The following is a 25,886-nucleotide window of genomic DNA, read 5'->3' as shown; positions in this document are numbered from 1 at the left end:
AAGGTGCGCTTCAGAGCGCAGCTGAAAAGCTCCGTTCTGATGCGCATGGTGCCGGCGAGAACGTGCGCTCTGCCTGCAGCTCCTGCCATAGACAGAGCAGGAGCTGCCGGCAAAGCGCACGGAAGAAGTGACATGTCACTTCTTTTTGCGCAGCGCTTCGGCAGTAGCCGAAGCGCTGCGCTCTGAGACGCCACGTGCGCACGGCCCCTGCACAATCTCCATAGACTGTGCAGGGGACGCAGGACACATGCAGTTACGCTGCGCTGCAAAGCGCAGCGTAACTGCATGAATTTACGCAACGTGCGCACATAGCCTTAGGGTTTTTTGTTTTGTTTTTGTTTTTTTTTTATTCTTACTAGGTCCCCTAGAGGACCATCACTCAGACCGGGAAAAATGATCATCTCCGGTAACAGCCAGTAGTTGGCTGTTTGTTTACAGGACCTTAGTCATGTGAGGAATCACCACATGACCCTGTGCTACCATGGCAACCACCAGAAGTTACATGATCAGACGCAGCTGGGGGCAAAAGAGAGGAGAGAGCGAGGAGAGGGAGGAGAGGAGCCTGTGGCTGCTTTCACACATTTTTTTTTTAACATGCGTCCTGAACGTTTTATTGCACCAAAAGCGGATCCAGTACAAATGCATTTAATTTCAATGCATTTGCAATGGAGTCACGTCAACATGCGTTTGCGTGCGGTACAATCAGGATCCAGCGACTTGCAGTATTTTAACATTATTAACAAGTAGCGTTTTTGAGCTGCGTCCAAATACTGTTTATCACTGGATCCTGTCTATAACGCATGGAAACGCATGTGAACGGTGGCATGCTGATAGACAGGATCCTGTTTGCTGTAATGAGCAGCCAGAAACCAGTGTCTCTCTCTCTCCTCAGCCACCCAGTCGCCGTCCCAGCGTCTGAATTTCCAGTCTAACGTTCAGTTCCCCTCACTCCCAATCACGTGACTACAATGCCCACCCATAAACTTCAAGTGACAGGATCCTGTAAAATAACACATGCATTTCTCTTTGGAAAAATAGGATTTGCTTTTGCAACAAAAAAACGTTCAGGACACATGTTAAAAAATCGTAGTGTGAAAGCAGCCTTAGGCTGTGTGCGCACGTTGCATTTTTTTCCCGCGTTAACGCTGCATTTTGAACTGCACCGTTTCAGTGCCAAACTGCATGCATTCTGCTTCCCCAGCAAAGTCTATGAAAAGTCAGAAAATTCAAAGCACACGCTGCTGCGTTTTTAAACGCAGCGTTGTGGATGCTAATAAAAAAAAAAAAAATTGCTGCAGAAAAAAAAGCAGCATGTCACTTTTGTGCATTGTAGCTGCGTTCTCCACCCATTCAAAATCAATGATGTGGGTCAAAACGCAACCAAAATGCACTTGGACTGCATTTTTGTTGCGTTCCGCATGCTTTTTTGACAAACAAAATTCAGGCCTTTTCAATCTCTGTCGATTAATCTCTCTCTGTCAATGTCGGTCAATCTCTCTGTGTCCATTGGTCGGTCTCTCCCCCTTTCTCATACTCATCAATCACCGGTGCGGCGCTGCACGGCTGTCACAGAGCTCCGGTGGCTTCTCCGCTTTTGAAAATGCCGGCCACTCATTATTCCATCTCGTATTCCCTGCTTCCCCCGCCCACCGGCGCCTATGATTGGTTGCAGTGAGACAGCAATCACTCAGCGTGGAGGCGTGTCTGACTGCAACCAATCACAGCCGCCGGTGGGCAGGTCTATATCGTGCAGTAACAAATAATAAAAAACGGCGTGCGGTCCCCCCAAATTTTGATACCAGCCAAGATAAAGCCACATGGCTGAAGGCTGGTATTCTTAGGATGGGGAGCCCCACGTTATCGGGAGTCCCCCAGCCTAACAATATCAGCCAGCAGCCGCCGGAATTGCCGCAGCCATTAGATGCGACAGTCCTGGGACTCTACCCGGCTTATCCCGAATTGCCCTGGTGAGGTGGCAATCAAGGTAATAAGGAGTTAATGGCAGCCCATAGCTGCCACTAAGTTCTAAGTTAATCATGGCAGGCATCTCCCCAAGGTACCTTCCATGATTAACCTGTAAGAAAATAAACACATACAGCCGAAAAAATCCTTTATTTGGAATAAAAGAAAAAAACACCCTCTTTTACCACTTTATTAATCCTTAAATACCCCTCCAGGTCCGACGTAATCCAAACGAGGTCCCACGACGCATCCAGCTCTGCTACATGAAGCTGACAGGAGCGGCCACAGACCACGACAGCTCTCTGTCAGCTCCACGCAGCAACTTAAGTGAGCCGCACGATCAGCGATGACATCACTCAGGTTACCCGCGGCCACCGCTGGATCCTCCCAACTGTGACAGCAAGTCGCCCGAGTGACTGAAGGGAGCTGTGCGATCAGCGATAACGTCACAGGTGAGTTGAGGTCTCGGGTGGAGGACTCCAGCTGGCCGCGGTTAACCTGAGTGACGGCACCGCTGACCGCGCTGCTCACTTTAGTCACTCAGGGGATTAGCGGCCACCGGTGAATCCTTCACGGGTGACCGCTAATCAGGAAGCGACACACAGACAGAGCCACGTGATGACAATGAAGTCGGGTGAAGTTCATCCGAGTTCATTCTCATCGCGCGACTCTGTCAGTGTCTGCTGTCAGCGGGCATGTTACAGAGCTGAATTGCCGGGGGAACGCACTGTCAAAAATGCATCCAAAATGCATGCAAAACGCATGGAAAATGCATCCAAAATGGATGCATTTTTTTTTTTTTTTTTACAAAACGCAGTGTTTACAATTGTCCAGTCTGCCAGAGGGTGCGTTCTTTTCCGCACTGCACAGAACACACATACCCTTAAGGGTGCTTTACACGCTGCGACATCGCTAGCGATCTTGTTAGTGATGTGACACGCCAGATCGCAGATAAGATTTGCAGAGATCGCACATAGGTCATTTTTATAGCGCCGGTCACATGTGCGATCTCGGCAGAACGTATGTGCGATCTGGCATGTTACATCGCTAACGAGGTCGCTAGCGATGTTGCAGCGTGTAAAGCACCCTTTAGACTAGGGGTCTCAAACACGCGGCCCCCGGGTCGCATGCGGCCCGCCAGTCTGATTTATGCGGCCCGCAGACACACAGTGCAGAACACTTGATATTTGCCCTCCACTGCCTCCAGTCATTTAGCGGTCGCCAGCGGCACTTTCACATTGCAGCCGCGGCCAGCCGCACTTCCGCATTGGAGACACCGCCAGGGAGTAGCAATCAAAGGCGGCGTTCAATCAGATGTCAGGGCGAACCAATCGACGGCGGCGTTCAACTTGAGCTCAGCAGCGCGACCCGAGCAGCGCTGATGTCAGCTGTGTTGCCGGCGGGTGCAGCAGAAGGATCAAGAGCATAGGGCACGTTAGAACGTTTGTGGTGTCTGTGTGTGTGTGTGTGTGTGTGTGTGTCTGATGATGATGGCTGTATGTGTGTGTGGATGATGATGGCTGTGTGTTGATGGTGATGATGATGGCTGTATGTGTGTGTGGATGATGATGGCTGTGTGTTGATGATGATGGCTGTGTGTGGTGATTGTGATGATGATGGCTGTATGTGTGTGTAGATGATAGCAGCTGTGTGTGTTGATGGGGATGATGATTGTGTATGTGTGTGGATGATGATGGCTGTGTGTGGCTGATGATGATGGCTGTGTGTGTGTTGATGATGATGATGATGGCTGTATGTGTGTGTGGATGATGATAGCTGTGTGTGTTGATGGGGATGATGATTGTGTATGTGTGTGGATGATGATGGCTGTGTGTGGCTGATGATGATGGCTGTGTGTGTGTGTTGATGATGATGATGATGATGATGGCTGTATGTGTGTGTGGATGATGATGATGGATGTGTGTTGATGGCGATGATGATGGCTGTATGTATGTGTGGATGATTATGGCTGTGTGTTGATGATGATGATTATGATGATGATGATAGCGGTGGTGGCTGTGTGTGACTGATGATGGTGATGGTAGCTGTGTGCGACTGATCATGATGATGTCGGTGGTGGCTGTGTGACTGGTGGTGGTGGCTGTGTGTGACTGATGATGATGATGATGATGGTGGTGGCTGTGTGTGACTGATTATGATAATGATGGTGTGGTGGCTGTGTGCGACTGATGATGATGATGGTGGTGGTGGCTGTGTGTGACTGATGATGATGATGATGGCGGTAGTGGCTGTGTGCGACTGATTATGGCGGTGGTGTCTGTGTGCGACTGATGATGATCGTGGTGGTGGCTGTGTGCGACTGATGATGATCGTGGTGGTGGCTGTTTGTGAGTGACGATGATGATGATGACGATGGTTGTGTATGATGATGATGTTGGGTGTGTGTGTGTGTGTGTGTGTATAATGATGATTGACGTGTGTGTTTGTGTGATGATGATGATGGGGTGTGTGTGTGTGTGTGTGTGTGTGTGTATAATAATGATGATGATTGACGTGTGTGTTTGTATGATGATGATGGTGGCTGTGTGTGTATGATGATGATAAAAATGATTTTGATGATGGTGACTGGAAGACCGGAAAATGTTACTTTCGGTCTCAGCCTTCTTGTCGATCTGGACAGACGCTCATCTGTTCAGAGCGATGAAGCTTTTTTGTTTTCTAAAAAAGATGGAGTCCCTAAATGTGTTTTTTGTTTAATTTCTAATAAAAATATTTTTCTCTGTGTTGTGTTTTTTTTACTGTTTACTAGAAATTCATGGTGGTCACATCTAATTTGACATGACGCCATGAATTTCGGGTTTACTACCAGCTGAGAATACAAAGCTGGTATTAACCCCATTATTACCCAGCGTGCCACTGCCAACAGGGACGCTGGAAGAGTCAGGTAAAGCACCTGGAAATGGCGCTGTGATTAATGCGCCATTTCCAGCGGCGGTTGTGGGCTGCGATTTTCAGCGTGGGGGGCCCAAAATGCTTGGGCCTTACCACGCTGAGAATCCCAGCCCTCAGCTGTCCGGTTTTACCTGGCTGGTGATCAAAATATGTCGGAAGCCCACACATTTCTTTTCATTATTAAATTAAAAAACAATTGGGCTTCCCTGTATTTTGATTGCCAGCTAGGGTAAAGCCAGGCAGCTGGGGGTGGCAGCCCGTAGCTGTACGCTTTATCTGCGCTGAGAATCAAAAATACTTCGGAGCGCTATGTCATTTTTTTGTATGCATTTCTTTTTACACTACTATGTGTGACAGACTCAACAGCCACTCACGGATGCTGTGACAGAGAATGAGTGTCTGTGCTTGGCTGTTGGAATAACCTGGAATCTGCTTATACATTTTGATGCTGATGCCAGTCACCGATGCCCACTCTCTTTGACAAATAATATAAAAAAATGACGTTTCGCTTCACGGTATTTTTGATTCTCAGCGCATACTACTGTATCATTGTTATAATAGTTGAAATATTTGATTAACAATTATATTGTATTGCATTAAATTTGAAAGGAATGCGGCCCTCTGCCCTAATTTTTTTTATGTGCGGCCAACTTAGGGTAAGTTCACACAGTGCGTTTTTCGTGGCGTTTTTGCGCAGTTTTCGGGTACGTTTTTGCTCAGAAAACTGCATGATTTTACTTCCCCAGCAAAGTCTGAGTTTTCATTTTTGCTGTCAGCACACAGCGTTTTTTTCAGCTGCGTTTTTGTGGTGCCACAAAAACGCAGCATGTCAATTATTCCCGCGTTTTTCACTGCGCTTTTCATCCATTGAGTGCAATGGGATGTTGAAAGACGCAATGAGAAACGCAAATAGGTGCGTTTTGGTGCGTTTTAGTGCGTTTCTAAGACCAAAAACGCAGCTATAAACGCAGGAGGTGGGTAGTAAAGTGACATGTACAGGAAGAGGATTCCTTCTGTCAGTAAACACAGAAGCGTGAATCCTCCCGGTACCGTCACCGCCGCTTCCACCTCCCATCCTGTGCATGTATGCTGCCGTGCGGTGTCATGTACGGGCAGGAGGTGGAAGCGGCTGCGAAATCAAAAGTGAACAGTAGAAAAAAAAAAAGTCATACTCACCTGTCTGCAGACTCCCGCGGTGCCATGCCCGCTCCCAGATCCTCCTCCCGGTATCGCCACACCGGATGTGTGCAGTCTCCCCGGGTACGTGCGATGGATGCAGGACCTGGCGATGGATCACCTGATGCAGTCACCTGACGCATCAGCTGATCGTAAGTCTCGGGGTGACGCCAGCGGCTGGCCAGCTTCACCTATCAGCGGATGTGTCAGGAGACTTCATCCCTGATTACCGGCAGCTGCTGCAGCGATCGGACGGGATCAGACTCCGCTGCAGGAGCTGCCGGTAATCAGCACATACCTTTTTTTTTCACCGATGCATCTGCTGATTGTATAAACGGCTTTCAAACAATCAGCTGATGTGTGATGTGATTCAGGCACTTGAACCTGACATCATCTGATCGCTTTGCCTTCCAGCAAAACGATCAGATGATATTGGATCCGGATTGGACGACGCGGGACCCTTGATCCAGGATTACTGCGGAGGGGGGTTCTTTATTTCAATAAAGATGGAGTCACTAAGGCTAAGTTCACATTTCCGTTGATTTGTATCAGTCACATGCGTCGCTTGACGCATGTGACTGATGCGCTGTTCAACGCTGTACAACGGATGACAAAGAACAGAATTCTTTGTCGGATTCCGTTGTGTGCGGGGGGCGGAGTTCGGGGGCAGAGCCGAGCGGGGGGCGGGGCCAGGCGCTGAGGATGTCAGTGGAAGTGCTGCGGTCTGCATGGCTGGGGACAGGTGAGTGTATCTGTGAGTGAGTGAGTGTGTGTATGTGCATGTATGTATGTATGTATGCATGTATGTGTGTGTGTATGTATGTATGTGTGTGCACATGCAAAGTGCGGGAGGGGGCGGAGCCGAGCGGGGGGCGGGGCCAGGCACTGAGGATGTCAGTAGAAGTGCTGCGGTCTGCATGGCTGGGGACAGGTGAGTGTATGTGTGAGTGAGTGTGTGTATGTGCATGTATGTATGTATGTGTGTGTGTGCACATGCAAAGTGCGGGAGGGGGCGGAGCCGAGCAGGGGGCGGGGCCAGACGAGGGTGTCAGTGCTTGTCTGCATGGCTGGGGACAGGTGTGTGTGTGTGTGTGTGTGTGTGTGTGTGTGTGTGTGTGTGTACATACATGTGCGGAGTGCGGGAGGGGGCAGGGCCGAGCGGGGAAGTGTCGGCCTCCCTGCACACGTAACCAGCCTAAATATCGGGTAACAGCAAAGCACCCGATGTTTACCTTGGTTACCCGATATTTACCTTGGTTACGGGCCTACACCGCTTAGCGCTGGCTCCTTGCACCGTAACCAGGGTAAATATCGGGTAACCAACCAAAGCTGGTGACGTGTGCAGGGAGCCAGAGAGCATGCGCAGCGAAATCCGACGGATCTCGCTGCTCAAAAAATGTTACATGCTGCGTTCCTCCCGCCCGGCGGTCAGTCGTTCCACGACTGATCAGTCGGGCGGAGGGTGCAACGCAGCATCATCAGTCACAATCCACTGCTCATACAAGTCTATGGGAGCAGCGGAATCCGCTAAACGGATTCCGCTGTTTACAAGAGCAGCGGATTGTGACTGATAGATTTTAGCGGAAATGTGAACTTAGCCTAATTGTGTTGTGTTTTATTTCTAATAAAAATATTTTTCTGTGTGTTGTGGTTTTTTTATCTTTACTAGAAATTCATTGTGGCCATGTCTAATATTGGCGTGACACCATGAATTTCGGGCTTAGGGCCAGCTGATAATATACAGCTAGCCCTAACCCCATTATTACCCAGTGAGCCACCCGGCATCAGGGCAGCTGGAAGAGTTGGATACAGCACCAGAAGATGGCGTTTCTATGAAAGCGCCATTTTCTGGGGTGGCTGCGGACTGCAATTCGCAGCGGGGGTGCCCAGAAAGCATGGACACCCTGCACTGTGGATTCCAATCCCCAGCTGCCTAGTTGTACCCGGCTGGACACAAAAATTAGGCGACGCTCACGTCTTTTTTTTTTTTAATTATTTCATGAAATTCATGAAATAATTAAAAAAAAGGGCTTCTCTATATTTTTGGTTCCCAGCCGGGTACAAATAGGCAGTTGGGGGGTTGGGGGCAGCCCGTACCTGCCTGCTGTACCCGGCTAGCATACAAAAATATGGCGAAGCCCACGTCATTTTTTTTGTTTGGGGGGGCAAAGAAATCCTGCATACAGTCCTGGAAGGAGGATGCTGAGCCTTGTAGTTCGACAGCTGCTGTCTGCTCTCCTGCATACACTATTGGATGGAGGATGCTGAGCCTTGTAGTTCGACAGCTGCTGTCTGCTCTCCTGCATACACTATTGGATGGAGTATGCTGAGCCTTGTAGTTCTCCAGCTGTCTGCTCTCCTGCATACACTAGTGGAGAATGAAGAACATATTGAAGAAGGAAATGACAGACTTTTTTTTGTTCACTGATAAAAAAACGCAGTGAGCAAAACCGCAGCAAAAAACGCACCAAATCGCGGCAAAACGTGTGCGTTTTTGCCGCATTTTTGACATGAGTGCGTTTTTGTGTAGTTTTTGCCGCAAAAAACGCACAAAAACGCAGCGTCAAAAAAACGCAGTGTGTGAACCTAGCCTAACTCTGACGAGTTTGAGACCCCTGCTTTAGACTCATAATTCCTGTCTTTCCAGGGAGTTTTCAGCAGGCTCCATATCACAAAATTACAATGACAGATAAATACATCTACACACAGCTGATAACACAAGATATACCATTCACAATAGGCGGTATCAGGGCTGACCCTGCTCCACCACCTCTTTTCTCATTAATTGCTTTAATCCAAAGGATGGGGTCAGGTCTGACCATTGTGGCTATGTACATGTTAATACCTGAAATAACAGGAAATTAAAAATCAAAATAAGTCCGAGTGGCCAATTCGAAAACTGTAAAATGTCTCACTTTCATTTCTAATACAAATTGTGGTAGGTGGTGGGGGGGGGGGGGAACCTGATTTAATCAATAAGCTTCTCTTTATATTTGAGCAGTATTCTGGAAGGTACAGTCACGCTAGATTTATTATCTCCAGGACTGATTGAGATAGAGTACAGCACTTGGTCATCTATGTGATTCCTAGCAGAAGTTTCAACACATGACAAAAGACCACTATATAGCCATGTGGCTCATGTATCAAGAATTTGTCTACAATAAAAAAAAAAATTAAAAAATAATAAAAAAAAAGCCCAAAAAAAAAGACAAGAAAAATGAGTCATATGTGCTAAAAACAACCCCCGAGCTTACACTGACACAAAGCCAGTCATATACAGTTTTCTTAAATATAGGATTCAATATTTCACGTTAGATCATTTAAGGATTAACAGTTTACCATAAAAGAACTCACTGTACTCAAACTAATGCTTTAAATACACCCCAACGGATCAGAAAAACATTACCTTCTTGGCACTGTCCTCCTCCTCTTGCCTCTTCTCATAGTGTGAAAAGTCATCAAATATGGAAGTGGTATGCTTGAAGCTAGCTATGATTCGGAGCACCTGACGTGCCTTTTCTAGAGGAACCTCTTGTGTGTCTCGGGAGTTGGTAACCGGCTTATTCTCATTGTTCTCTAGTCGGATGTGTCGTAATTGCCCATTGGGTACATCCTTTACAAACACCCAGCGTACATCGAATCGGCCCTTCCACTTGTCCTGAGACCACACACCTGCACAAGTATTGTAGTCCACAGCAGATCGCATTTCTGCCACCCCACAAAAATGACCACTTCCATTAACACTGAAAAGTAAATAGACAGGGCCTTTACCATTCAGTGAGCGATAAGCAGCGTCCAGACGTTTGTTACCATGTTCTGTAGAACACCATACATTGTACTTGATAGAACGGTGTATGTCATCTTCTGAGTAACTCTTCACAATAAACACTCGTCCAAATTTTGGATTGCAGTCAAAGTCCTTTGGGTTATAGTTATTAAGAGAACGCAGTTTCTCCAAGACAGGATGGGGGTCCGTGGAGGATTGTGATACATGTGCTTGCTCTAAACCACGGCTACGAGGAGCAGACCAACGAGCTGGAGCATGTGAAGAGGAAATAATGGGTGTTGGCTGTTGAAGGACTGGAGGTGAAGGTAGCTGGCAAATGTTGGCTGTGGGTACTTTATTCTCCCAAGTTCCAATTTCCATGTTTTGTTTAACAGGTGGAGGAGGGAGCTTTCCAGTGCTTGGCTTGGCAGGTTTGCTGGCAATGTCTGCCCAAGATGCCTGCTTTGGTGGAGCAATGGTTGCAGGAGGCAAATTGGTCATACCGGTTTTAATACCATTTCCTTCTCCCAATTTTAAGGCTCCCATGCTTTGCTCTAAACTGCCTACTGCTTTGCCACCACCAAAACTTGCTGGGCCATCTAAAACAGCTCCTCCCAAACTGCTGGGAGCATATGCATAATTACCACCATAGCCAGAGCTAGGGGCAGATGCACCTGGAGAGTTCCCCCCACTACCCCAGGCTGAAAAGTCCATGCCACTTGGGAAAAAGTTGAATCCAGGTTGTCCCAGGAAGGGAGCACTACTTAGAGGTCCAAACATTGCATCTGGCAAAAAATGTGGTTCACCACTGCCCAATTGACCATAAGAAGCAAGAAAAGGCATAGTCTGTGGTGGGTCCCCGCCAGTAGACCATGCAGCATCACTCAAAGAATAAGAGAAACCGATGGATGGACTGTAGTAACTGGGAAGGTAGGAGTCTGACAATGCCGTGTATCCATTACTCTAGAATTAAACAAAAATGTAAACATTTAGAGCAAGGTTAGAAATAAGATTTTAACGTTTTTTTTTTTATATTTTTTTTAACCCTGAGTGTATCAGTTGGTATTAACTCACGTAAACTATTATAAAACAAGTCTAAAGCACCTTTTTTGGGATGTATCCAAAAGGGACACCTAACATTTTTAAGGTGAACGGGGGCCTGGGTAAATTCTTGACATACAAGTTGGGATCTTTCTTATGTAAGAGTTTGCGATCCCTAAAGGAGGCACTGGGACACCATCATGGGCGGGTCACACGTATTTTGTGGCACAGAGAATTGGTGCGATATAGCGTAGCCTCATCCGGTAGCTGAAGCAGTTCTCATATAGAATAGTGTAGATTGCTTTCTGTTTATATCCATGCACTTTTTGCAGAACCACATAGCTATTAATGTGTCATTTATATGGTAATCCATTTGTTAACCACATCTGTCAGGATGTGACCACAGCACAGCTAGATGCTGACCACTTTGTGTGACCCTACAGTTATATGTGCTCCTGAAACAACACCCCAACGATGACAGATCAACGTGTTTATAATTATGTATTGCTTTGTCGTAAAAAAAATTAAGAAAAAATCCTACAAAACAAAAAGTAGAAAAGAAAAAAATGATTGCAATTAAAATATGCCATGGTGCCTTCAGATCAAAGAATTCCTTACCTGACGCTCTTGTGTATGCAGATAAGGTTCAAACTCATCATCATTCACTCCATCTTTCTGGTGAACGGATCCATTTTGGACTAAAAATTAAATGCAGGATTAGTGACTGCAGAACCCAAAAGGACAATGTCTGCTAAACCAAATGGTTCTTCACAGCTAGAGCTAAACCATTCTCACCATGCTATACTAATGGGGTCAGAAGGTTAATTTAGACTTTGCAATGTGAAGCATTAGTAACTGCCATTTTTCTCAATTTCCTAAAATCAATAGTACACATGAAAAACTAGTTTGTAAAATATTCTATCAGAGAGATCTGCTTTTATCTCCTCCTGGATTGGTCTTACACTCTCAATTTATGGCTAAAATCAGTATTTGGTGAAGACAGATTTTCCTATCCATTACCGAGATACAATTTTACAAGTACCAGCTGTCATCCATTATGGAGAGGGGAAAGGGCTGAAGGAGGAGCTGGAAGCAGAATCCGAATCATAGCTGTGGGGAAAACAAGGACCACACATCCAAAACTCATACATCAATATTGCTTACATATTTTTTTACAAAACTAAAAATGAGGTTCTTAGACTAACGATCTGATAAAACTGCATGAAGCCCCCTGCCACGTCAGACACTCCTACTGCAAGTGCTCCTCAAATGATAATTACAGCTCTCCATGGAACTTTAGGAAATCCAACTGGCCTCATGTCTTAGGCCGATTTCACACATCCGGCATTTCGCCACTTTGCCGGATCCGTCACACTCCGGTACAGTGTAATACAGTACAATGGCACCGCGGCAAGCTCTGGTCACAAGCTGTCATGTGACTGGAGCATGTGACTGGAGCTTGTCGCGATGCCATTGTACTGTATTGCACTGTACTGGAGTGTGACGGATCCGGTAGAGCGGTGAAATGCCGGATGTGTGAAACAGGCCTTAGTTGGAAACGGACCTTTACTAGTCACACTAAGGCTATATACACAGACGCTGCAGTTTGTTGCGTTTTTTTGGTGCAGTTTTGTGTTACAAAGTTCTCACTGTTGACTTCCCAGCAATGTCTATGAGAATTCAGATTTGCTGTGCGCACGCTGCAGTTTATTTTGTCTGCAGTTCATTTGTCACAAACTTCTGACAAAAAAACTGCAGCATGTTCCATCCTCTTGGTTTTTGGCTTCCTTCTATTGAGAAAAAAAAAAAAAAGTGCCAAAACCGTATAGTCAAACACGCGCGGTGAAAAACGCATGATCAAAAACGCTGCATCTTTACATATGTTTTTTTTCTCCACATTTCTGGGACAAGGTGCGGTTTCGTTGTGACAAAACTGCAGTGTGCTCATGTAGCCTCCATGTGCACGCTGTAGCTTTGGGTGCAGTTTGTTGCTAAAAACTGCATGTCTTTCCTTCCCCCAGCGAAGTCTGAGACCTCTGAAATGCCGGGCGCACGTTGCTTTTCTTTGCTTGCAGTTTTGGGCTTACAAACAAACTGCGCTTTTAAGCCCTTCAAGCCATTTATTTCATTAAAATCACACATGACACAAACATGTCCAGAAAACTCATATGGTTTTTAGCCCAAGGTGCATTTTTTTGGCCAAAAGGCAAAAGGTGCAGATTAACTTTTCTCCAGCGTGTGCGTGTTACTGGGTCCTACCTAAAAAAATAAATAAAAATATACACTACTAAATCCAATCTCACTCAGGCCTGGTTTAGACACCAGTGATTCTTCACAAAACACACACTGATTTTCATCAGTGTCGTGGATCAGATTTTCACCAGCATCAATTTTTACCATAAATTTTTGGGGGAGCCCACTAAATATCTAGTTTCGCCCATTAAATCAGCATGCACCTAATTAATCTCCAATCTTTTATTTTTATTTTTTTCAGACCCATAGAGTTATATTGACAAGTTTGATCAAGGATCAAGAACAGAAACTGGGGTTACAAAAAGCGCTGGGATGTGTGAACAGATGGAAGGCCTGAAAATCAGAACGGAGAATCCCAGACATCTGCAGGAGAAAGCCATGCCTGTTAAGACATGTCCATCTTTCCACCAGTTATCCACCCTCCAGAGTTTAAATTACCCAGAATCCTTTGCGTTATCACAGAGCAAGCTTCATGTTCTAGAAAGCTTTTTTTTTATACATTTGATATGTCTGATAAACTTGGGAACCATTGCCAAAAAGAAGCAGAATTATAACTGCAGCTACTGACTATGTTAAAGGCCGTGTCTCAAATTAATAACGGAGAACGTTAGCATGAGTAAAAAAATAAAAACTTAAGAGGGAATCTGTCACCAGGTTTTTGCTCCCTCATCTGAGAGCAGCGTGATATAGTGGCAGAGATCCTGATTCCAGCGAAGTGATTACTGAGCTGTTTGCTGTCATTTTGATAGAATCAATGTTTTCTCTGCTGCAGATCTAGTAGTAAGGCCTTGTGCGCACTGGGAAATGGAATTTTCTTGAGAAAATTCCGCATGCTCTCAAAGATTACCGCACTCGCGGTAAAAAACCGCGGGAAACCGCACTCGAAAACCGCATGCGGTTTGCCGCGGTTTTACCGTGGTATTATTCGCGGTTTTGCCGCGTGCGGGTTGGGATGTGCTTTATTGCATTCAATGCAATAAAGCACATTGAAAAAAAAAAAAGTCATTTAATTCTGAGATAGTAGATAGACAGAAGAATAGATAGAGGGATAGATAGACAGACAGAGGGATAGATAGATAGAGGACAGATCGCTGCATTTCCCACGGTCGGCAGTGAGTTCACATTACCGGCCGTGGGAAATGACCGGTAATTACCTCTGCTGTCTGCTGCTTTCATTCAGCGCTGTGTCTGTGACAGTCGCGGCTGGATGTAAGCAGCGCAGGACCTGTGGATTACGCCGGAGCTTTGGTGCGGGAGGGGTTAATAAAAGGATGAACGAGGCTTGTTTGTTTTATTTAAAATAAAGGATTTTTCTGTGTGTGTTTTTTTTCACTTTACTTACGGGTTGATCATGTCAGCTGTCACATAGACGCTGCCATGATCAAGCCTGGAGTTAATGGCGGTGGTCCCCCACCATCATTAACCCCTTGTATTACCTTGCTGCCACTGCTACACGGTGGCAAGAAGAGCCGAGGACACGCCGGTGCTGCCGCATAATGAATGCGACAGTGCCGGGGCAGCTGCGGCTGATATTCTCGGCTGCCGGAGGGGGAGTGAGGCGGGGGACATTAAACCCTGCCCCTCGCCCTCCCCAGCCTGAGAATACCGGGCCGCCGCTGTGTGCTTACCTCGGCTGGACAGCAAATATGCAGCGGAGCCCAAGTTCTTTGTTTTCTATATTTCCGTTTTCTTTCTATGTGTGTTCTATGTGTCGGTGTTCTATGTCTGTGAAGTGTCTGTGTGTGTGATCTGTGTGTGTGTTTACTCTCTGCACGGCTTCCTCTTCCTGTAATGACATCACTTCCCTGCAAACCGCAGACAGGCGATGTACATTACCGGAGGTAAACCGTGAAATACCGCAGGGAATAACGCAGGAAAACGCAGTGAACCGCACAGAATTTGCTGCCTGCGTTATTCCCTGCGGGATTTCATGATTACATTGGAGTCAATGGAGTGAAATCCCGCAGCGATGTGCGGAAAATAATTGACATGCAATTGTTTTTGCTGCGGGATTCCCGCAGCAAAACATGCAGCTGTCAAATTCCGCCTAGTGTGCACAGGATTTTTTTTCTCCATAGGATTTGCTGGTGATTCACTGCAGAGATGTTATGAACATTTTCTGCAGCGAAACATGCAGCAAATCCGCGAAAAATCCGCGGCAAAATCCGGTAAGTGCGCACATAGCCTAAGGCTGGAAACACATCTATGCGAGTAAAATCGGTCCGACTGGGCTGAAAATTACTCGGCTGATTTTAGTTCACGTTAGGACCGATTTCAACGCAACTGCGATCCTTTTTGCTCGCGTGTGCGACGTGTGTGTCGCGTTTGCGATGCTAGTTTCCTGCAACATCTTAATTAGCTAAAAGAGATTACACATGTCATTTAATTAACCTTTAGAAATGTGCTGTCACAATCACCTGTTGAACAATGAATGACTGCCACACTCGCAAATAGGAACGCTGATGTGCGTGTGTGATCCTTCTTTAAACACGCTTCCATAGGAAATCATTGAGAAAAATGGTGTGAGAAACTCGCAAAAAAGCAGCATGCTGTGATTTTTTTCTCAGTCCGATTTGGACTGAGAAAAAAAAAAAAAAAAAAAAAAAAAAAAAAAAAAAAATCGCAGATGAGAGCTGAATCATTCACTAACATGTGTCCGATTCCAATGCGAGTTTTTCTCGCATTGCTCTACTGCGAGAAACTCGCAAGTGAGAAGCAGCCCTTATACATGAATATGCTGGACTACCAGGCAGCAGGGCAAGTAGTCCTCTAATGATGATCTACTGCTGATTAATCAGTGATTTTATCACAACTATACTAAGCAGCCCAGTAAGTGACATCACTGACATCAGGATCTCTGTCTCTACATTATGCTGCTCTCAGATTAGGTGGCAAAAACCTGGTGACAGATTCCTTCTAACGTTTTAGGCCTCCTTCACACAACCCTGTCTCCGGTAAGTGTGAGGTTTGTTTTCACAAGTACCAGAGACACAGATACACGTAGACCAATTAAAACAATGGGTCTGCACACATGTCTATGTTTTGACATGGACCGTGTGGAGCACACGTGTGTCCATGTACACCACACGGCGACATGTCCATTTTCTGCCTGCAGCACGGGTGTCACACTGATGTGATCCCTGTGACACAAAGCAGAGAAAACACAGGTGACAAAAATAAAGAATTTTTATACTTACCTGTCTCCTGTGATGCTGTCTCTGCCTCTGCTGTTACTTCCGGGTCCGGCTCAATATGCTCATTGCATATTCACCACGGACCCGGAGGTAATGGCAGCGCTGGAGACAGGTAAATATACCAGCTCATACTATCAGTGTGCTATCTGGATGTCACACAGCTAGCACATGTAAAACACAGACGTGTGAAGGAGGCCTTATGCTATTTGTTCAAGATTTCAGAGCTTAAAAAAGGTTAAAGCCTACTATTGAAGTAGCCTCTGCCACTTATAAAGGCAGGCAAGCATCGCTCACACATCATATTCTGAATACTAGGCAGGTACGTGATATATGTGGTTGAGAGACGCCACGTTAGCAGCGAGTTTACCACCTGGTGGAGAAATAAAGAGTGCTCATATCACCTTTTAAATGGTTTTTTTCTGAATGTTGTATGTGCAATTGACAATTGCTGGAATATTTAAACAGGATGATAATAGGCAAAAAAAAAGCATTCTAATGAATGCTTGTTCCTGACTATGAGCTAATCTAAATAGGTATTTAGATATCACTCCGCTGGATGTAAAAAACAGAGGGGAGTTGTACTATGCAGCTCCATTCAATGTGTAGGGGCCTCCACCGAATATGTACAGTACGTCACAAAAGTGAGTACACCCCTCACAATTTTACATCTTTTAACAGTGTCAATTTGGTGTGCCCACTAAATAACACCCAGCCATTAATGTCTAAACTGATGGAAACAAAAGTGAGTACACCCCTAAGTGAAAATGGCCAAATTGTGCTCAAACTGTTCATATTTTGTGTGGCCACCATTATTTTCCAGCACTGCCTTAACTCTGTTGGGCATGGAGTTCACCGAAGCTTCACAGGAGCCACTGGATCTATGTAACCGGTGGATGTAGAGACCTTGCGCTCCTCCACTATCTGTTTAAGGATGCCCCACAGATGCTCAACAGGGTTTAGGTCTGGACCCATGTTTGACCAGTCCAGCACCTTTACCCTCAGCTTCTTTATCAAGGCAGTGGTCATCTTGGAGGTGTGTTTGGGGTGGTTATGTTTGAATGTTATGTTGGCCCTACAGCCCAGTTTCCAAAGGGAAGGGATCATGCTCTGCTGCAGTATGTCACAGTACATGTTGGTATTCATGGTTCCTTCAATGAACTGTAGCTCCCCACAGCAGCCCCAAACCATGTACTCCTCACCTGGTTACCTCCACACATACTTGACATCATCTGAACCAAATACGTTTATCTCTGTCTCATCAGACCACAGGACATGATTCCATTAATCCATGTCCTTAGTTTGCTTGTCTTCAGCAAACTGTCTGCGGGCTTTCTTGTGGATTATCTTTAGAAGAGGCTTCCTTCTGGGACTTTAGAAGACCAGTTTGATGCGGTGTATGGTCTAAGCACTGATAGGCTTAACACCCAACCCTTTATCCTCTGCAGCAATGTTGGCTGCACTCATGCATCTATTTTGAAAAGACAACCTCTGGATATGACGCTGAGCACATGCACTCAACTTCTTTAGTCGACCACGGCGAGGCTTGTTCTGAGTGGAACATGTCTTGTTAAAACGCTCTATGGTTTTGGCTGCAGCTCAGTTTCAGGGTGTTGGCAACCTTCTTACAGCCTAGGTCATCTTTATGTAGCGCAACAACAATTTTCCACATCCTCAATACTTTGCCATGAGGTGTCATGTTGAACTTCCAGTGACCAGTAGGGCTTAAGTTCACACACTACATCTTTTACTGCGTTTTTGGTGCATTTTTCAGGTCACACAATGCAGCTAAATCTATGCATTTCCTTCCCGCAGCAAAGTCTATCAGAGTTCTATTTTGCTTTTTACACAGTGCATCTTTTTTTGGCTGCGTTTTTAAAGATGCAGCGTGTCAATTCTTTTTGCGTTTTTGCCAGCATTTTTGAGCCCTTTCAATCAATAGATTTGACTAAACAAAAATGCATTGGGAAAAATGCGGTAAAAACTTTTTTTTATGCGTTTTTGCTGCCAAAAACGCTGCATCTTTGTGGTTAAGATGCAGTGCCTAAGAGTAATAGAGCAATAACACCAACTCCCCAGTCACACCTGAGACCTTGTAAGGCTATGTGCACACGTTGCGTACTGTCCCTGCAGAAATTTCTGCAGCGATTTGAACAGCACACGTGCGCTTCAAATCGCTGCAGAAACAAAAGCCGATTTCATGCGCTCTGAGTGCAGCCCCTCCCATAGACAGAGCGGGGGATGCATGCAGAGCACACGGAATAAGTGACATGTCACTTCTTAGAACGCAGCGCTTTGGCAGCAGCCGAAGCGCTGCGCTCTAATACGCCACGTGCGCACGTCTCCTGCATAATCTCCATAGATTATGCTCGGGACGCAGGACGCATGCAGTTACGCTGCGGTGCAGATCGCAGCGTAACTGCATGCAATTACGCAACGTGCGCACATAGCCTAAATCTAATGAGTCACATGACATAGGGGAAGGAAAACGAGCTAATTGCTCAAAATTTGGCCATTGTCAGTTAGGGGTGTACTCACTTTTGTTGACAGCGGTTTAGATATTAATGGCTGTGTTGTGTTATTTAGAGGAGACACCAAATTTACAGTATTATACAAGTGTACACAGACTACATTGCATTGTATCAAAGTGTCAGATCTTCAGTGTTGTCCCATGAAAAGACATTATAATAACAGAAATGTGTAGTCACTTTTCTGATATACTGTACAACAGATTCTACTCTTTTGCAGCTCTGTTCAGTGTTTCCATCCAGCTGCCAACAGCGCAATTAACAGTTGATCGGTGGTAGCGGAACACCACCGATCTGTGGCTAGACAAACCCTATGAAAATCCTTCTGTGCGCATGGAGTTGCAGTCAACCTGCATGAAGCATCAGATTGGTTTGGTCAGCAACTTAAATGCCCCTTAAGAGAGATAATTATAATCTTTGCTCACCTTTGCTTCCTTGCCCCTTGGGTCTCTGCTAAAACAAAATAAAAACATTTTAGCATGAAGAAAGTATCAGGAAAAGAAAACCGTTTTACAAGATGTGGTAAGAGGCACACACAAGGGGGAAGGGGCGGGAATAAAGCAAGACACGCCCACAACGGGGGCAGGAATAGAGCGAAACACGCCCACAACGGGGGGCAGGAATAGAGCGAGACACGCCCACAACGGGGGGCAGGAATAGAGCGAGACACGCCCACAACGGGGGGCAGGAATAGAGCGAGACACGCCCACAACGGGGGGCAGGAATAGAGCGAGACACGCCCACAACGGGGGGCAGGAATAGAGCGAGACACGCCCACAACGGAGGGGCAGGAATAGAGCGAGACACGCCCACAACGGGGGGGCAGGAATAGAGCGAGACACGCCCACAACGGGGGGCAGGAATAGAGCGAGACACGCCCACAACGGGGGGCAGGAATAGAGCGAGACACGCCCACAACGGGGGGCAGGAATAGAGCGAGACACGCCCACAACGGGGGCAGGAATAGAGCGAGACACACCCACAACGGGGGGCGGGAATAGAGCGAGACACACCCACAACGGGGGGCGGGAATAGAGCGAGACACACACACAACCGGGGGCGGGAATAGAGCGAGACACACACACAACCGGGGTCGGGAATCAAGAGAGAGAGACACACACACACACACACAACGGGGGGCGGGAATCGAGCAAAACACACACACACAACGGGGGGCGGGAATCGAGCGATACACACACGCGCACACACAACAGGGGGCGGGAATAGAGCAAGACACACACACACACACACACACACACACACACAACGGGAGGTGGGAATAGAGCGAGATACACAACGGGGGGCGGGAATAGAGCGAGAGACACACAACCGGGGTCGGGAATCGAGAGAGAGACACACACACACACACACAACGGGGGGCGGGAATCGAGCGAGACACAACGGGGGCGGGAATCGAGGGAGCCACACACACACAACAGGGGGCGGGAATAGAGCGAGAGACACACCCACAATGAGTGGAGGGGCGGGAATAGAGCGAGACACTCACAACGGGGGGGCGGGAATCGAGCGAGAGAGACACACACAAACGGGGGCAGGAATCAAGCGAGACACACACACAACGGGGGGGCAGGAATCGAGCGAGACAACGGGGGGCAGGAATCAAGCGAGACACAACGGGGGGCAGGAATCGAGCGAGACACACACAACAAGGGGTGGCAATAGAGCGAGACACACCCACAACGTGTGGAGGGGCGGGAATAGAGCGAGACACACACACCCACAACGGGTGGAGGGGCGGGAATAGAGCGAGACAGCGGAGAGAGACACACACACACAACGGGGTGAAGAACAAAGCGGCAAGGGGGGTGGGGGAAAAGCTAGACAAGGGGGCGGGGGAAAAGCTAGACACAAGGGGGCAGGGAAAAGACAACAGGGGAAGGGAAAACAAAGTAAAGTAGAGGTGTAGGAAGGAGGAAACTAAATGGAAGAGGTGACACAGACAGTAAGATGTCAGACTGGGAGGGGAAGATGGAAAGGGACAGAAAACAGCAGAGAATTAGGAAATAACGGATAAGGGAGAATGTTATGGCAACAGAACACTCAGCATCATCTTCAGAAAATATTAAGACATAGACCTTGGAAGATCATTTCGTAATGCTGATGTACACCAAGCGAGACACGCCCACAACGGGGGGGCAGGAATAGAGCGAGACACGCCCACAACGGGGGGGGCAGGAATAGAGCGAGACACGCCCACAACGGGGGGGCAGGAATAGAGCGAGACACGCCCACAACGGGGGGCAGGAATAGAGCGAGACACGCCCACAACGGGGGGGCAGGAATAGAGCGAGACACGCCCACAACGGGGGGGCAGGAATAGAGAGAGACACGCCCACAACGGGGGGGCAGGAATAGAGAGAGACACGCCCACAACGGGGGGGCAGGAATAGAGAGAGACACGCCCACAACGGGGGGGGGCAGGAATAGAGCGAGACACGCCCACAACGGGGGGGGGGGCAGGAATAGAGCGAGACACGCCCACAACGGGGGGGGGCAGGAATAGAGCGAGACACGCCCACAACGGGGGGCGGGAATAGAGCGAGACACGCCCACAACGGGGGCGGGAATAGAGCGAGACACGCCCACAACGGGGGGCGGGAATAGAGCGAGACACGCCCAAAACGGGGGGCGGGAATAGAGCGAGACACGCCCAAAACGGGGGGCGGGAATAGAGCGAGACACATCCACAACGGGGGGCGGGAATAGAGCGAGACACACCCACAACGGGGGGCGGGAATAGAGCGAGACACACCCACAACGGGGGGCGGGAATAGAGCGAGAGACACACACAACCGGGGTCGGGAATCGAGCGAGACACACACACACACACACAACAGGGGGCGGGAATAGAGCAAGACACACAACGGGAGGTGGGAATAGAGCGAGATACACAACGGGGGGCGGGAATAGAGCGAGAGAGACACACACCCGGGGTCGGGAATCGAGAGAGACACACACAACGGGGGGCGGGAATCGAGCGAGACACAACGGGGGCGGGAATCGAGGGAGCCACACACACACACACAACAGGGGGCAGGAATAGAGCGAGAGACACACCCACAATGAGTGGAGGGGCGGGAATAGAGCGAGACACTCACAACGGGGGGCGGGAATCGAGCGAGAGAGACACAAACGGGGGCAGGAATCAAGCGAGACACACAAACGGGGGGCAGGAATCGAGCGAGACACACACAACGGGGGGCAGGAATCGAGCGAGACACACACAACGGGGGGCAGGAATCGAGCGAGACACACACAACGGGGGGCAGGAATCGAGCGAGACACACACAACGGGGGGCAGGAATCGAGCGAGACACACACAACGGGGGGCAGGAATCGAGCGAGAGAGACACATAACGGGGGGCAGGAATCAAGCGAGAGAGACACACATAACGGGGGGCAGGAATCAAGCGAGAGAGACACACAACGGGGGGCAGGAATCAAGCGAGACACACAACGGGGGGCAGGAATCGAGCGAGACACACAACGGGGGGCAGGAATCGAGCGAGACACACAACGGGGGGCAGGAATCGAGCGAGACACACAACGGGGGGCAGGAATCGAGCGAGACACACAACGGGGGGCAGGAATCGAGCGAGACACACAACGGGGGGCAGGAATCGAGCGAGACACACAACGGGGGGCAGGAATCGAGCGAGACACACAACGGGGGGCAGGAATCGAGCGAGACACACAACGGGGGGCAGGAATCGAGCGAGACACACAACGGGGGGCAGGAATCGAGCGAGACACACAACGGGGGGCAGGAATCGAGCGAGACACACAACGGGGGGCAGGAATCGAGCGAGACACACAACGGGGGGCAGGAATCGAGCGAGACACACAACGGGGGGCAGGAATCGAGCGAGACACACAACGGGGGGCAGGAATCGAGCGAGACACACAACGGGGGGCAGGAATCGAGCGAGACACACAACGGGGGGCAGGAATCGAGCGAGACACACAACGGGGGGCAGGAATCGAGCGAGACACACAACGGGGGGCAGGAATCGAGCGAGACACACAACGGGGGGCAGGAATCGAGCGAGACACAACGGGGGGCAGGAATCGAGCGAGACACAACGGGGGGCAGGAATCGAGCGAGACAACGGGGGGCAGGAATCGAGCGAGACACAACGGGGGGCAGGAATCGAGCGAGACACAACGGGGGGCAGGAATCGAGCGAGACACAACGGGGGGCAGGAATCGAGCGAGACACAACGGGGGGCAGGAATCGAGCGAGACACAACGGGGGGCAGGAATCGAGCGAGACACAACGGGGGGCAGGAATCGAGCGAGACACACACAACAAGGGGTGGGAATAGAGCAAGACACACCCACAACGTGTGGAGGGGCGGGAATAGAGCGAGACAGCGGAGAGACACACACACACACACACAACGGGGTGAAGAACAAAGCGGCAAGGGGGGTGGGGGAAAAGCTAGACAAGGGGGCGGGGGAAAAGCTAGACACAAGGGGGCGGGGGAAAGACAACAGGGGAAGGGAAAACAAAGTAAAGTAGAGGTGTAGGAAGGAGGAAACTAAATGGAAGAGGTGACACAGACAGTAAGATGTCAGACTGGGAGGGGAAGATGGAAAGGGACAGAAAACAGCAGAGAATTAGGAAATAACGGATAAGGGAGAATGTTATGGCAACAGAACACTCAGCATCATCTTCAGAAAATATTAAGACATAGACCTTGGAAGATCATTTCGTAATGCTGATGTACACCAAGCGTAAAAAGAAGGGCATTCCGTGACAGAATGAGCACACAGGCACATGATGGGGAAGGGGAATGACAAAATGGGAAGGGAACACAGAGCACGAGACAGGCAATGCTGGCGGAGGTTTCTAGGGGTGCGGGGGACGGTGAGAAATAGTTCGGGCGGGGTCATTTCGGTACCGGTTCCAGCAGACTACTGGCGGACATGTCGTCGGCGGAGAATTGATCCGGGGGATGCAGCAGGAGCGCGCCCTGAAAGCAGGAAAGGGGAGGAGACTGTGGCGCGTACTCAGATGCGCCGAATTCGACGTGTTGCTGTGCCCAGGCAGCCATGTTGAGTAAGGGCACTACGTCACGCCGAAAGGGATCATGGGAACTTTTACTCCAGCGTGAGCTGCAAGGCCGATAGTGAGCGGGCTCTAGTTTGGCGCCAAGTGACGTCACTTCTGCGCCCGTGGAAGCCGGCGGTGACGCAGTTTGATGCTCGGTTGTGGACAATTAGTTGGCCCTTAGTTATGACGATCCGAGTTTTTCGTTATTGCTTCTGCAACTCGTGTGTAATCCTAGCTGGTTAACAGCGGGTTACTGGTAATTGTTACATTAGGGTCTTCCAACAGCCACAGACCTTGTACACAAAGTGAGGGCCGTGCCAAAGATTAAAGTGGGGCCCTAAAATGCTGACATTGCACCATCACACTAAAACATTTCGGTTGCCTTTAAATGTGCTGAGTAGAGACCGGTAAACGAGTGCAATCTACACTATTGAAGTCCTTCAGCCTTCATACATTGGTTGATGAAGAATGATGGACACAGAACAATCGCTAATAGATCAGTCTGTCCCCATACAATGTTATCAGCAGCACATCTGCACTGTGCAGCGGGCCATGTGCTGCTGAGAGCAATAAGGCTGTGTGCGTTTTGCATGCGTTTATGCAGCGCTTTGCACTGCAGCGTAAACGCATGCGTTGTGCATCCCCAGCAAACTCTATGTAACTTGTGCAAATTCAATGTGCACGTGCGTTTTAGAACGCAGCGATTTGCATGCTGAAATTTGTGGCCGAATAGCAACATGTCACTTTTGTGCGTTTTGGATGCTTTTCCCTCTCTCTTGCAGAGCAAGCATTCAGAGCACATGAATTCTGCATCCATTCCGCATTCAAAATACTTCCAAAAAGCAGCTTTTTGGCAGCGTTTTGAATTGCACATGCAGTGACAAAACGCTGCAGAATATTTGTCATGGCAGAACGCAACGTGCGCACATAGCCTAATTTTGTTGCACCATATACACTGTGATCACCTGATGATTGAGCAGCAGTTTGCTGTCTCGTTGGGCGATTGCCGACATGTTTACACCTATGAACTCTTGTCAATGCATCCAGGATTTATAAATGGATGCTTTCTACATGCACATAGTTTGTGACACAAACACTATGTTACACAGATATCATACATGTGTACACAGAGCACACACAGACATATGTACTGTATACACACTATACATGTTACACATGTATACACACACATAGTTCACACACATGTATACATTGAGCACACACACACATTTATGCAAACCGTATGTGACACACACAATGCATGTTACACGTATGTATACACACATAGCACAGACGCATGTGTACACCAAGAGCCCACACACACACGTGCACACGCTCATAGTACACATGTGCCACCCCCGTGCCAGCAGCCGTGCTGCTTGGATCCGGAACCGCGGTGGCTCGAGGGGTCTCCAGACTCGGGGGTCTTGCGGCCACTCAAATGAAGGGGGGTATTTACAGGGGATTGTGTTTAGAGTTTGTGACGCCACCCGTGGTGTGTGGTAAGGTGGAGTACCACCGCTGCAGTTGGGAGTACCCGGGGGCGATGGAGTGGGGCAGCCAGGTTTTAGGACCCTCCACGGGTAGGGGGAATGCCCCGGGACTCGCTGATGGTGTTTGGGGAGTGCTGTTGGGTGGTAAGGGGTCACTTTCGTACTCACTCAGTCCATTAAGCTGGCATCGATAACTGGATAAACCAAAGTTCTGGATACCGCTGCCGCTGAGGGGAGCTAGTTCGGATCCCGTCCCCAATGGTGCTGCCTGGTGATCCGTGACCTTCCTCCTGGCACTAAGTTTACTTCTCTGTTGATCCCGGTAGTATGGAACTTGCCGGGTCCTGCTCCCCACTATGGCTAAGTGTGGGAGATTGCTCTCAGGGCTAACGCTTGGGATTTTCTGGACCGTTTTGAATGGAAAGTCCTATCCACCTCGTTGCGCTAGTACCCCGATTTTGGAGCGGGTGGAGAGTGGATCTTGAA

General features: G+C 48.5%; 1 protein-coding gene across 2 annotated transcripts in view; it reads right to left on the bottom strand.

Moving 5' to 3' along the window:
- The window catches only part of YTHDF2 (YTH N6-methyladenosine RNA binding protein F2), a 71,740-nt gene extending 47,832 nt beyond the window's left edge, over window positions 1-23,908 (bottom strand). The window contains exons 1-4 of one of the 2 annotated variants that reach the window (XM_075335932.1): window positions 23,756-23,908; window positions 19,256-19,283; window positions 11,477-11,556; window positions 9,458-10,780 (exon numbers count right to left, since the gene is read on the bottom strand). In XM_075335932.1, coding sequence (XP_075192047.1) covers window positions 9,458-10,780; window positions 11,477-11,556; window positions 19,256-19,283; window positions 23,756-23,908 — 1,584 coding nt within the window. The remainder of the gene's footprint in view (window positions 1-9,457; window positions 10,781-11,476; window positions 11,557-19,255; window positions 19,284-23,755) is intronic. The other variant, XM_075335933.1, reaches the window with a different exon arrangement.
- Window positions 23,909-25,886: the final 1,978 nt, after the last annotated feature.

This window comes from Anomaloglossus baeobatrachus, chromosome 2, assembly GCF_048569485.1.
Source record: "Anomaloglossus baeobatrachus isolate aAnoBae1 chromosome 2, aAnoBae1.hap1, whole genome shotgun sequence".
NCBI lineage: Eukaryota > Metazoa > Chordata > Amphibia > Anura > Aromobatidae > Anomaloglossus > Anomaloglossus baeobatrachus.
This window is presented reverse-complemented; position numbering and strand designations above follow the sequence as displayed.